This window comes from Ptychodera flava, chromosome 19 (genome assembly GCF_041260155.1).
Source record: "Ptychodera flava strain L36383 chromosome 19, AS_Pfla_20210202, whole genome shotgun sequence".
Classification (NCBI taxonomy): Eukaryota; Metazoa; Hemichordata; class Enteropneusta; family Ptychoderidae; genus Ptychodera; species Ptychodera flava.
The window spans coordinates 36,943,322-36,958,288 of record NC_091946.1 but is presented as its reverse complement, the minus strand read 5'-3'; the positions used below and the strand labels follow the sequence as shown (position 1 = coordinate 36,958,288).

The window sequence follows — 14,967 nt, the reverse complement described above, 5'->3', positions numbered from 1 at the left end:
ATGAAGTATCATTGCAAGTACCAGTGAAATTTTAAGTAAAAAGTGGGTACAGATAAAAAAATTATCTTGTAAATTTCATATGTGAGAAACATTCACCGATACACCCAGTCTCTTTGCCTCCCGATCAAATACTAGCAGGCAATGACAGTGATATTTGATGCAATTATCTTAGTGTCGGGATATCTTATATACCTACTATCAAACAAAATGTTATTGTCTCAATTCCCTACTGAGCACCGACAAAGATTCATAAGACATATCTACAACCAGGCTGACACTGATGCAATTCACGGGGAGCATTGTTTGGTGTATTAGCAGGAACAAATTACATTTATAGCTGCATCAAGGCATAAGTGCCAATTTCAATTTCAATAATGTGATGGCATTAGTAGTCAGACCACGATTGAACTTACCAGTTCGAACGTGTATGAGATCGCTTGACGTTGTTTGGGAGCTAAGAGTATCTGCTGCTGTGACATGGACAACATAGAGAGTCCCTGGAAGCAAGCCATCAATCTCCATGGAATAGCATTCACGACACTGTAAAGATCCGACTGCGCATGATTCATATGTAACTTCAAAATTGTACTGCAGCCATCTATACCAGGAATGTTCAGTTATGTCCCACGTAACATTAATTGCTCGGCTTCCGTATTCCACAACGTCCAGTCTCAGGTCTAAGGTGTAGGCTAGTAAAGAAAGAGATTTTTGAGCTCATCAATTTTGCTGTGAACATGTCTAATGATTATTAAGCATTCATCCCGTCAGCAGTCATGTCACATTGTTGGCAGGGCTAAGAAATATTCCGACGAGTCACCCAGTCGTGAACAATGTATTTGATAATACATTGTTTGATTTAACATTACCTTCATGGGTGGGGTCACAGGGGCTCATAAGTGGCTATAAAAGTCAATATTACAGCGTTTTTCTTCCTTTTTCAATGTTAAAAATAAACTAGCTGAAGAGCACAACACTTGTGTAGCTGTCTTTTGTGTAGCTTGTATTGGCATGTATAGTGCGCCCTCAATAGGGAGTGTGATCATATGTAAATGCGACCTTTAGTTCCGTGACCTCTAGCCATGCCTACTACCCTCTCCATATGGCCGGCCATGCGTACAGACGTCGCTGTGTTTACTGACGTCGGTGTGTTTACTGTACTAATTTCCCCGTACAGTAAGCATAGCGAGGACAGAGAGTAGGCATAGGTCACGGAACTAAAGGTCGTATTTACATATGATCACACTCCCTATTGAGGGCGCACTATACATGCCAATACAAGCTACACAAAAGACAGCTACACAAGTGTTGTGCTCTTCAGCTAGTTTATTTTTAACATTGAAAAAGGAAGAAAAACGCTGTAATATTGACTTATATAGCCACTTATGAGCCCCTGTGGTGGGGTATAAAAAGGAGCAGGATGGCGGTGATACTCATCATGCAAGGTGTCTCCGACAAGACAATAAGGAGAGGGAGCTCAAGAACATCTGCCATTTTGAGTTTGTTTCGGTAAAAGGGTCACAAAAACCGACGTTGCTGTCTTAAATACATCAACGCTAGATTATTTCGTCCATTTTCTTTGAAAAGTAGGACGAGAAACGATTGCTCGCGCACTGAAAATCGCTGTCAATCGAATCGTGCACAACGTAAATCTCCTGGACTGTGAGATTTCATCCTAATCAGTGTTGGTTGTGTAAACAGATCCAAACAATGCTCACTTCCTATCTTCTAATGTGAAGCAATCGAGCTTTAGTAGTAGCTGTACCGTCCTTGCTATGACCAAACGATGCAGCGTCAAAGAAAATATTTGTAAAAAATAATTTACAGTGAATTGTTTTATGTCGTGTACAATTGCTATATTAATTATACATGATAAAATTACCTGGAGTATTGTAGTAAGTGGTTATACTTGGATCATTGCTGCTTGTTGTGAGGTCTGAAATAGACAAACCACAAGGTGAAAAAACCAAAAGGGTCACAACCATTAGACATTTATATATAATCCCCCCGTATTCCGAACGAGTGTGGCTGCGTCGCGTCGCGGACGAGTGATTCCCCGTGTGGCGGCCGGATACGGCCGCTACACGGGGAATCACGAGTCCGCGACGCAGACACACGAGTGAGGAATACGGGGGGGGGAATTATATATTTATCACATGAATAGACCCAGTTTTGCCGTGAATAAACCTTTCAGGAATGATAATTACTGCGAATAAGGAGAGGGAGTATTTTACAAGAATTCATACGCTTGTGTTATGCGGTCGTCGCTGGGTCACAGCTGACTTGACTGCGCTCAGCTGTACATGTCGAGGTTAACTTCGAGCACGCCGAAGCTGCTCCTATGGATAATTAGCATCTCTAGTAGGGCTTTTTCTGTGCGAATCAAGCGAAAATAGGAAAGACTATGGATTTTTAATACAAGGTATTTATTTGGTAATTACTATAACATCAATTTGAATGAAAATTCATTCATAAAATTATTGGACGTGCAAGCGCTAGGTGCGGGACGTCGCGACTCTCAGCCGCGGTATACGGCTACCGGGAACGGGTTATTTTTGTCAATATTCGAACATCATTCAAAGAATTATACTTTGCAAAGTTTGTATGAAATTTTTAAAATTACCAATTATTATGTGTTACGAAATTATCAATTGTATGTTTAACATTTTACGAATAAAATGAGCTTGTTTAAATATAATGAAGAACAGTGTTCGGCACTGACTCAATCGGTGAGACTACGAGCAACGAGTCTTTCTGAGCTCAGACGCGAGACGACGGAAGTTGAACAAAACGGTGCACAACATGCATAGCAAAGCAATAGCTTGCACCTTTAAGTGCACTGATAACCTCCTGAACTCGTCGCTCTTGAAAAGCAAAATAGCGTTTCTTCTGATGAGTCCGGAGTATCGTCATTGCTGTCAGAAATAATGAACGCCCTTCGCTTCCTCGGCTCGACCCGGGGGCTCGATTCGTTGACTACCACGGCAGCATTGATCGTGATGTTGAACTTGAAACCCGTCAATGTTGCTTCAGTCACAGTCCCTCTATCCACGTGGATAGAGGGACTGTGCTTCAGTAAACATTCTTAGTGCTGCAGGATGATTGGTACGTGTCTTGGGTTATCGGCTATGCTAATCATGTTGTTTGATGGACATCGACATGGGCTATTTTGACGAGGTAGACAACACAAAATGCCGGTAACATAGCGTATTAAGGTAAAGGGCGACGAATTCGGACGCGCACACACTTTAGAACGTTTCTGCGCAGATTTAACTCCAGCCTGCCGCAAATGGGTTATTTCGTAGCGCATGTATTTAACATCACCTGTCATTGTTGAAATTGCGCTTTTACCTAATTTTTTGACCCAGTGTCTTAGAAATACATGTGACCTATAACCTTGTCATATTTTGACCCCCTAGGAAGCTTGTTTTTATTCATATGAGCGAAAAATTAACATTTCTCTCCCATTTATATGGCGCAAATTACCCATTCACCTGGAGATATTGTAAAAAGTAGGGTGGTGACACCTTTTATTAAAAGTGTAAACTAAATGGTATTATGTCAGGAGTTTATTCGCCAAGTTTGGTCAAAATGACACCATATAAAGCGACAGGAAGAAAGTTCGAAAATTATGTAGTGATATAATTTCGATATCGTCATTTTGTAATTGATATTTATGTTAAAATTTCTTCACAAACATCATGAAAACTATACATTCGATAGATATGGATCTTAAGTCTTGGTATTTATTAAAATTAACTCATTTGCTACGCGTTTTATGATTGCTTTCTTTAGTTTAAGTGAATTATATCATTTTTATTCATTTCTAACGACGCCATTTTAACGTCCGTTTCCATGGAAACAGCGTGGTGACCCCCATATTTTATTTCATTTTTGCACTTGCACAACTTCCAAGATATTTTGTGCAAAATTTCAAGAAAATGACACCACAACTTAATTTTGACGTTATTCGTAGTACTTCACCTTAAATGTCAGTGGTGTAGAAATCAAACGTTTCAATCGCAAATCAACGACGAAGAAACACAAATTCATAAACATTCTAGTATCGACGGTATTTTGTATTCTACACATACATTTAATACTCCATATTTCCTTGTGCTTCATTACCCTCCCACTTTTGCATTTCAGGAATTTGAAAATAATTTCTGAACAGCTGATTTTTTGTTTACGTTTAAAAGTAGTCCGGGCCCCATATCCACCTCATGTGGAATATGGATTCATCGTAGTCATATACCCATAGTGTGACGTCATGGGTCTATGTATGTGATAAGCATTCTTACTCCTTATGTGATGGCATTCGCTTTCTCGAAAAAGCTATCTGTTATACATATATGCCGCTTTACATATCTTATTTACACTAATTTTTGTCTGAAGCAGTAAATCAAAGAAGCAACACTTGTCACCGAACATGACATACTATTCTGATAAAATATATCCACAAATAATTGTCCGTTCAATGCTTCTTCCACATTAGGATAAATAATTATAAACTCCTCTGGTTTTCTATTCATGTACTAAACATAGGACAACTAGCATTTATTGATAGCTCGGATTGTGTAGTGACAATTGACGTAATTCTTCATGGATTTCAGTTAGACTTTCGTACCTTCATCTTCGTTGACTAAGGAAGGACAAATACAAGCAAATCCATCAATATGACTTCTACAATGGGTACTGTTAATTCCACAGGGTGAACTTGCACAGTAGTCTTGGGCTGGAAAAGAAGACATTTAAATTTCAAGTTGAAGCATTTTGAAAACAAACGTAGGGCGCACACATACACTTACCCCCATCCCCATCCCCCACACACCACAAAATCTCTGAATGTTGCTAAAAGAGAAATCGACAAAATATGTCTGAAATTCTTCTTTTACAGTTACTGCATCAAATCACGTGCACAAGCCTAGCTTTTTATCTCTGTACAAAAAATGTAAGAGTTATCATATGGTCGTTCTAAGTCACGACACCCGCGTTTATGTCATCACTTTTGTTGCGTCGGAAGCTTTTTTTGGTCGATCTTGGATGTGTTCGCCAATGTAATCGAACAATATGGCGGCCGTTATCATTGAATTTATTTCTTATGTGAAAATTTCGTAAGGATTTAATTCGGTTATAGTCACTATGATATAATCTGGCAAAATAAATATATTGGGGAAACGCTGAGTCCCTATATTTTAGTTTCGTCACCAATATGGAAGAATGTGTTTGTTTAACTTACGAGAGTACCTCCCTGTCTTAGACTAAAGTTTAAACAACAACAACAATAAAAACAACAACAACAATAGGGGTAAAGCAGGCCATAAACGGAGCTTCAAAAGTCGTCGTGAATAAATATAACAATCTGAACAATGAAAACAACATTGCTATGCCCGTATTATCTAAAACTAATGTGCAAATAATAATTTCAAGAAATAACGAACTAGTAGCTGATCACATTACCGCTGGTTCCGTATGCGTTGCAATGGGAGTCAAGCGTGGCCGGCTGTGTGTGAGACGGTTTCTGAGAGTGTGGATCGATTTTTCTCACATTCATATTCCAAATAATTGGTGACAAAGGATACTTGGAACATATAGCAATTTTTGTTGGACATCTTGTCTGTACGTAGCAGAAGTTGAAGTATCGGCAGTGGAACGCGCCACAGAGTTGTGTTAGTGACACGGTATACTAAGCTTAGATAATGGTCATGAAGTAGGATAGTCGATGATACAGTTAAACATCCAATGTTTCCAGCGTAAAATTACGCATTTTGTCGTTATGTGAGAAAAAGAATCTCACACACCAAGGACCTGGGATCAGATTTCTCACATTAGTTGGAGATATTTTGTACAAAATATCCCCAACTCATGTGAGAAATCTGATTCCGGGTCCTTGGGGTGTGAGATTCTATTATTCCCGCAATATTCGAAAGTCAGATAAATACGCCGATATCTATATCACAAAAACACAATCTATATTTTATCATTATGATTTTAAGTTCGACAACGAAGGATTACAGTGATAACCTTCTGATGAGGAACACTGTATGCAATATATAGACACATTATATTACAGTCCCTTCATCGGCGCATTATCAACAAAGAAAGGTCGGACCCCAAATCTAATACTTCATAAGAGAAATGATCACATATAAAATTGTCAGGTACTCACGTGTGTTTATTTGCAATTGATAGCTAGTTTCACTTCTGAGTCCATTGCTAATTGTCTCGATGTCGATAAAACATGTACTATTCGATGGTAGATCAAACAGTGTAATGTTTGGATACGTCACGTTCTCTGTCGATTCAAATAGACCATTTTCACACACAAACGTCACTTCGAAGGTATCGTAATCTGTCCATCCGGGATTCCAGTACACATACACGCTTGACGCATTGCGATAGACCACGTCTGCATAAACAGGTGATTCCGGTGCTGCAATCGGATTAAGAACATGTACTCAGAGAAATTTGTTGTCATTATCGATGTCAGTGGTACTCTGGTAGAGCTTTAAAATTTCTTTCGGAACATTGAGAAGACTTAGTACGATTATACATATGTTACAGTTGTACATCTTTTGATGGCAAAGTCATTTCGAAGTTCTAAAAGCATTTCTAAAAGTATCAGTTCTGGTATGCAGTGACTGTTTAGTCCAGTGATATTCATAAAAGCTTTCTGGAAAAGTTCCAGCTCATCAGATTCTAAATATTGGTGACGTCACAGTTAGGTCTAGGTCAAACACAACACATTTGAGGGTGATGAAAATGTTTTACGTGAGTTGAATATCGGGAACATGATTTCGCCAAAGACGAGTTTCAAACCACCACCCAATATATAAGTTTGAAGTGCCATGATCAAGCCTTGGCATTCAGAAAGCATAAAAAAGCTATTAGGCCAAAAAAAATAGTTTGTTTCTCATCCTAGGCATCTTGCAAAAATGATGCGGTGGCGCGGTTTTTTTTGCTGCCACATTTTTTTATTCAACCATCAACAACAACGCGCTTACAACATGAGAACATAGGAATGCATGCAGAGATAAATGCACAGCAAATTTTTAGCATATCAAAAGTGCTGCTTTTTGACTATTAGTGCAGCATGCAATTTTGATAGCGTTCAATGACATAGTGTACAGTTCTGAATGGAATGTTACAGCACTGTGTGATGTTCAATGTTCTGTCAAGTTCAGTTTTGTATATCATAAAATATTTGTGTTGCTTTGGTATGATCTGAACGATTTAATTTGTTCTTAGTTTGTTTTTGTTTTTTTCATTTTTTTTCGTTCCCTCTTGAGATGCAAAAAAAGGTTGGCGCGGCGGGTCTACATTGACGCGCGCGGGGATGAGAAACAAACTATTTTTTTTTTCGGCCTTAGCCTCAATGTGTAGGAGCAATAAATGATACATACGTAAATTTACGATGACTGAACCACTTGTGTTGAAGAAATTGTCATGCCAGTGCCTCTCTATCGCAGTAACAGTCACAGTGTATGACGTCCCTGGTCTCAAACGATTTAGTGTTGTTCCAAGACGTGTATACCGTTCGTATGAACGACTCTCAGCCATTTCACTATCGATTAAATCAATCGCCAAGTAACCTCGGAAACGATTCCAATAAGAATTATCAGTCAAAGTCCAATTTACTGTTATTGTAGTCGTCGTTACATCCACTAACGTGACGATAATGAAGAGTTCTGAAAGAAAGAGAGATATAGTAGTTATTCTTCTGTGATTCCAGTTGCCAAAAGTCAGCCACATTCTTTCAGATATGACGTGGATATACGCTACTTTACTTTTCTCTCGGTGTCTTTGAATCTTGCCCGTTCGAGATATTCTGTAACTTATTACAGGATATTAGGACTCGTTAGCATGGCATGAACAAACCCGGAACTTGCGAATTACACCCTTATACACATTCATGAAACTCTGCTATCCAGTAAAGACATTTTTTATATTTGAGTCGAAGCTGTTCACAGTTCCATCGCATCGATAAATGTGGAATTCCAAGCAGAAGATAAAGAGAGTGAAAATTCACAAATAATACGGATAAAAGCGATAATGGATTGGTGTCAAGGTTTGCGCCACGAAGCTGCACAAGATTTGTAGGAATGACTCGACATCTGGAGGGTGCGTTTACAGCTTTATTTAAGTGATGATCGCAAGCTTATCGTCCTTTTGAAAGCCAACGCACTCCAAAGAATGTTGTCATCATATTTTCTTAATGAACATTTTAAAAATATCCTAACTTTGATTTCAGTCTTTGTATATAGCTATTGGTACAGTGAAATCCACCCTGTTAGCTGACGGGTGACTTGCTTGTAGTCGAGAAAGCACTAGCGCAACACAATAATTGACAAGCTCACGTGACTGAATCCGTATCTCTGATAGGTAAATATTGAACATGATGTATCTAAATTTTACTTGATTCAAGTTATGAATGAAAGTGTCCTATACTCATTTAGCTATCTCATCGTGAAGCACATGGGTCATTTGACATTTTCTAAATTTTCGCATATGAAATATTCATACATTAGCAATATTAGTCATGGTAATTTATATCTTCCAAACGTCAATACTGGCACACGTCAGAGCTCATTTCCTTTCCGTGCTGTGATATTTTATTACGAATAATACTTCAACTTCTTTTTAAATTGATTTGCGTTCATTATTTTCGGATAAAATTTAAAAATGTTCGATATTTTACAGAACTAATTTTATTGTTACAGTTCAACGAGTCAGTCCCGTGTTATGAAGTGGATGGCTGAAAATATATGATATTTCTTACCGGTCTCACAGTATTGACCTACAAAAGCATCAAGACAGTCACAATGCCACCATTCATCGGTCGAACCATCGCTGTACTGTTCAACATAACCGGAGCATGAACCATTGTTGAGGCATTGGTGGATATTGCAGGGGTCTATTTTATTTTAAAAGACAGAAAGTGAAAACGACGGTAAGCATTTGCACTTCAATTGCCGCTTCTCTTTTTACTGGTGGAAACAAGAGCATGCTATTTTTAAACGTAGTTTAGTAATAAACGACAACAGTGGTGCATGAAGAATTACTTGAACATATTTTGCTGATGCGTATGTATGGCTACGTTTTGCAAACAAACACGGGAATATATATATATATATATATATATATATATATATATATATATATATATATATAATATATATATATATATATATTGTGTGTGTGTGTGTGTGTGTGTGTGTGTGTGTGTGTGTGTGTGTTGTGTGTGTGTGTTGTGTGTGTGTGTGGTGTGTAATTATTTGAAAGTTTCCTTGACATTAACTGTGACTTGCAAGTCTGTGGAAACAATTTAAAAAATAGCATTTCGAATGAAAATTTGAAATAAAAACTTTTTTTTTCATGTCATTAATGCCGAGGAAGACAGTGCAACTTACTTAATGTAATAATTACCATATCATAGTGTACCCATCGTCAAATCTACATAACCTGAGACCCATAACATTGGCTGAATATTACATACTAAAGCTGAGCAAATGTAGTCTACACTGATGCCAATCCATGACAAATGAAAACACGACAATATCGTCCGGCATACTAGGAAATGCAACGACTCGACGCTGAGGCCTATACATTGTTCGAAGGGTCTTTCTCTAATCCACACAGTTGCAATTTCCATAGGCCAATGCGGCCCTGGGAGCCACTCCTAATTAAGAGAATAGGGCAATAGGATCCACTTATGAGCGTATTGTTTGCGTGCGTATAGGTTTAATTTTGGTTTGCTGAAAAACAGTAAAGATAAAGTGTGCTCAAATTAGACGCTCAAAATAGCAATGGGGTAAAAACTGACATCATACCTGTATAATTCATTTCAATCGTGTCCGTTAGACTGCCATATGTCATTGCAACTAAGATGGAGTATGTCTCATTTGCAATCAAGTTTGTTAAAGTAATATATCTTGAATATGTCGTTACTGTGACTGAGTCATTGGCATCTGATTTACTCCAATAGGAAACCTCGTACGTAATATTGTTGTCATGGTACCAGTCATAGTTGTCGATGTCAATACTCAATTCTGCAGTTCCTGGACTACTTGATTGGACCATGATAGAATACAGTCTTGGGGGAACTGTGAGGAAAGGAGAACATAATTGCTTTCAGGCAATTTGTATAAATTTGCTTTTACGCTACAACGTGCTTCGTCGAGTGCATACAACTACCATGACATCAATATATGAACAGAGTATGTCGGCTTTTATCCCTTTCTGGATCATTTCGACAAGAAATTGCTAAGAAAATCATGCTCTGAAAATCGATTATGAAAGGAAGATATTATCATAATGAATTGCGGCTGCCAACGCAAAGTTAATTAGCAGCCTCAGACTTAACGTAGGGTCAGGCAGCTATTGTTTCTACTCGCTATTATTCTTTTCCCTCTTCTTCTTCTTATTATTCTGTATTTTTTGTTCAGCTTGACTTCTGTGGACCATGCGAGGCGACTTTTGGTTAAAGAGTACTCGATGAGGTAAAGAGTGCACCTGACCCTTTAAACCTCGATTGGTCGGTCATAAGACCTTCACATTTTGCATTTAAAATTTGATATTCTACCTAATTTTGCATAACACTCCAATTAAAAAAACATAACATACTATTACCGAGATCGTTAATATCATGTAGCAAGGTCATATTGACCTTCATTTGAGAAGAAGATATTTACACGACGCACAAGATGAAGAAAAGTTATGGCAAACGTGTTTCTCTTGGTACAGCTACAAATTTGATATATGTTGTGTATTTCTACGTGTGCAAGATATTCGCACAAAGAATCTTTGGTGAGCACAGTAATCTTGCAGTTAGCCCAAGGATCAGACAGTCAAGGGGATTATATAGAGTTTCGTGGACGTCCTTGCAAAAACAACCTGGGTGGATTGCATCATGTAAGAAAGATTCCATACAGAACTATACGCCAATACAGTGATCCCTCTACGTTATGTAGTCGAATTTTGAATAAAGTACTTGAATTGTTAGCAGCAAGTGGACTGTTCTGAGGCTATGCTCAATCGGCAAAGAGGTGAGATTAAAAATTCGAAACAAAAGATCGGAATCAATACGCTGGTTATTATATCCATTGAGAATGGAATATCTGAATATCATATAGGTCAATCTGGCAATTCTCACATTCTCACATTTTATCTGGCGCGACAGTAATCACTGTTTTTACTTTTATCATATTTTAGAAAGGCCAGTAAATATGTCGCGCTAATCTTTGTAACATTCGATGCAGTGGGTCTGTCCCCTCCCATCTGCTTAGTGTTGTCATTTGAGCGGAATTTCATGTGTTGGATTGCCATTACGTGTCATTCAAATTGTCATTCCTCTTCAATGGCAATATTTTCCACTATTCCTTTCTTTCATTAATAAAAAGGTTACTGCAGCAACGTCTTTGTATGAAAAAAAGCTTCGATGAACAACTTATTAAAGAATGTACGGCCACCGTTTCGACGAAGGATTGTGCACCTACAAGCGTACAAACAATTTGCAGCAGAAAACCGTGTCTAAGGCTTTACATCCCTTACATCTTGTGGCAAAAGTTGGCGATGTCAAAGGTGAAAAGTCCCAACTTCGCTTAGCTCGTCAGATACACTACAAGTTTACAACCTCGCAAATAAGTTCTTAAAGACATGTTTCCACTCAAATTCAACGCATGATAATAATTAGTCATTGACATGTATTTTCGGTCGTTCATTAAAGTTGCCGTGTGTACAATCTACAAGAAGTTTGATTTTCGTTTATGTGTTAATAAGTAAACTTTTACGCCTGCAGTGATACGGAAAGTAGTAAACCTTACGTTTGTATAAATGATAATTGAGTTTATTCATTAAACTGTATGGTTAATTTTCATAAATGGATCATAACGGTTTACTTATTTGCATAGGAACAAAGGGTGTTACGATAATAAACGTTACGGTAAGAACAAAATGTCACATGACCATGAGTGGTATAAATAGCTAAACCTGCATTGCATTACCTTTTGTTGTATGCCACAAATACGGATCCTCTGTTGTAGGAATGTTTGTTGACGTTACAGATTGCGTAGTGTCGACAGCTGGTGTGCTGGTCTTCAGGTCATCTGTAGATACGTATGGTCCCGTTGAAGTTTGATATGATGTAGTTTTACCACCCGTTGTTGCCAAATCGCTTTTCTGTGTGGATTGCGGTGTTGTATCGTCCAGTGCTGTTGATGTTGCTGTGGTCACGGTTGTTTTATCTGTTGTAGACAAAGACTGCATTGGCACATCTCTCGATGTAAACTGAGATGGTGACGATGAGAAGCCTGGCGTCGTAGAGGCATCCTTTCCAATGTCAGTGGTAGTCACGTCGACTGTTGATTCGAAAGGGGTCGTGGTGACAAGTTGTTTCGTTGAAGGCTCTTGCAAGTCAGTTGTTGAATGAAACGACGATGTAGTTTCGTCATGTGTGGTTTGTTGACTTGTTGTAACACCTTGGGCGGTACTGATTTCTAAAATAAACGAAAACTCCTAGTAAAATCTGGGAAGTTCTGCGAGTTCTATACGTTTCCTTTATTTGGTCGTGTGTTTTCATGGAAATACATAATTGTGTTAAGGCCAACACCTTAACTGTACATTTTTCTGAAACGGTTGACACTGATGTCGTATATTTAGATTCAAATTAAGCTCTACTGGTTAGAACAGGGCAAATGTTGCATTCATTGAATACTTTATATAAATCAACTTTGATATGTGACAAGTGAATTTCGTGAAAAGTTTACACGACTTTACAAGAGCCGAATAGATACAAAGGCATTTTCGTTTACAAATATTATATGATTTTGGTCCAACGATCAAATAGTTTGCAAGTGATTAAAAACTTCAAATTCGCTTGGTTAGAAAATTTTCAAATGACTCATTTTGTTACCTGTCGATGAGATTTTCGTCCTTGATGCTTGGAGTGTCGAATCGATCGCGACAGTTGGCGTTGTATTGTGTTCCTCTGTAGTTACGTATTGTCCCGTCGTAGTAGCTTGTGATGTCGATCTATCATCAGCAGTTGTTATTCCGCTTGTTTCTGTTGCATCTCCCGTTGCCGCTGTGTAGGTCGAAGGCGTTGCATACATCGTTGGAAAAGATTGTGAAGGAGTACCTCCCGGTGTAAACGTGGACTGCGTTGTTTGCGTTGTTGAGGATCCTGACGTCGTCACTCGTGTAGAGACATCTTCCCTTGTATCAATTGTAGTCACACCGACTGTTGATTCGACTGGTGTAGTAGTGATAGTCGGTGTCGTTGTAGAATCTTCTAAACGAGATGTTGAGTGAAATGGGGATTGAGATTTATCTTGTGTGGTTTGTCGATGTATTGTTGCAACAGATTGGGTTGTACTGACTTCTGAAATGAACGTTAACCATGTTTTAAAAAATCTCTTAAAATGAAGTTGACTGTGATGATTCCTATCATTATTCCTGTACTTAGTTGTCCAATAGGCTTTATAGATGTGCATTATTGCATTGTGTTAAGTCTGCCACCTAAACACATCTTTGTAAAACTGGAAATTATTATCTTCTATATCTAAGAATCCCATATAGCTCTGCCGGTTAGAAGACAAGTGCTTGAATTCATTTAATATTTCATATGCGTCAACTTTGATATGAGATAGGCGAATTTCGTATATAAGCAAACCAATATTACCACAGAGCTTTAAATTATTAGCACAAAATAGATATCAAAGCATTAACCGTTACCAAGATACTACGGTAACGATTAAAATATTTTGCAAGTCATCTTAATTCTCTTGACTCGTAAGTTTTCAAGCGGCTCATTTAGGAAATTTGATATGAGAGTTACCTGTCGAGATTATTTTTGTCGTTGATGCTTTGAGTGTCGAATCGATCACGACACCTGGCGTGGTCACGTCTTCCTGTGTAGTTACGTGTTGTTCCGCCGCAGTGGCTTGTGATGTCGGTCTATCAGCAGTTGTTATTTCTGTTCTTGTTTCCGTTGCCTCTCCCGTTGAAGCTTCACTTATCGGAGTCGTTGCGTGAACCGTCGGAAAAAATTGTGTGGGAGTACCTCCTCCCGGTGTAAACTGGGATAGTATTGTTGAGAACCGTGACGTCGTCAGTCTTGAAGAGACATCCTCCGTTGTATCCGTTGTAGTGGCATCGACTGGTAATTCGACTGGCGTCGTAGCGATAGTCGGTTTCGTTGTAGAATCTTCTGAACCAGATGTTGAGTGAAACGGCGATCGAGATTCATCTTGCGTGGTTTGTTCTACTCTTGCAGCATTTTGGGTCGCAGTGACTGCAGACATGAACGTAAACTTGGTGGTAAAATCTCGTAAACCGAAGTTGGCTGAAAGGATACGTGGTCGTGCCATAGCCACATGGAAGTGCATTACTGTGTTAAGGCTAACATCTCGATAAATTATGACTGTAAAACGGAAGATGCTAATTTCTTATATTTCAAATTCCCACATAGCTCTAATGGTTAAAATAGGGCAAGTGTTGAATTCATGGAATGCTTTACATCCACTGTAATATAAGACAGGCAAATTTCGTAGATGTTTAGACGAACACAACCACACATCGTTACAATCACCTTACAGATCAAAAATATCTTTATAAGTAGGTGATTTTAGTCTCACAGGAACATTTATTTGCAATTTTTGTAAACATTGAACACACTTCGCTCTAAAGCAATCAACTTCGTTAAACCGTAAATATGCAATATTTTCGATACGGCTCGTTCTGGGAAATCGATCAAACAAATACCTGTTGTTGCACTCTCCGAATAGAGAGTTTCGGCCGAGGTGAATTTTGACGTGGATGCAGGCTCTATCGTTTCGACAGCTGGTGTGGTCTTGTCTTCCTGCGAAGTTGCGTATTGTCCCGTTGTAGTGGCTTGTGATGTCGATCTACCTCCAGTTGTTATTCCGTCAGTTACTGTTGTATCTGCCGTTGATGCTGCATTGGTCGACATCG

General features: G+C 38.6%; 1 protein-coding gene across 1 annotated transcript; it reads right to left on the bottom strand.

Moving 5' to 3' along the window:
* Positions 1-75: 75 nt before the first annotated feature.
* Positions 76-14,965, bottom strand: LOC139118186 (uncharacterized). The gene is made up of 12 exons (XM_070681479.1): positions 14,758-14,965; positions 13,832-14,338; positions 12,908-13,375; positions 12,000-12,491; positions 9,828-10,100; positions 8,777-8,911; positions 7,401-7,685; positions 6,167-6,430; positions 4,625-4,732; positions 1,880-1,933; positions 414-689; positions 76-131 (listed from the first exon to the last, which is right to left on the bottom strand). The coding sequence occupies exons 1-12, from the start codon at positions 14,963-14,965 to the stop codon at positions 76-78; spliced, it is 3,126 nt and encodes a 1,041-aa protein (XP_070537580.1).
* Positions 14,966-14,967: the final 2 nt, after the last annotated feature.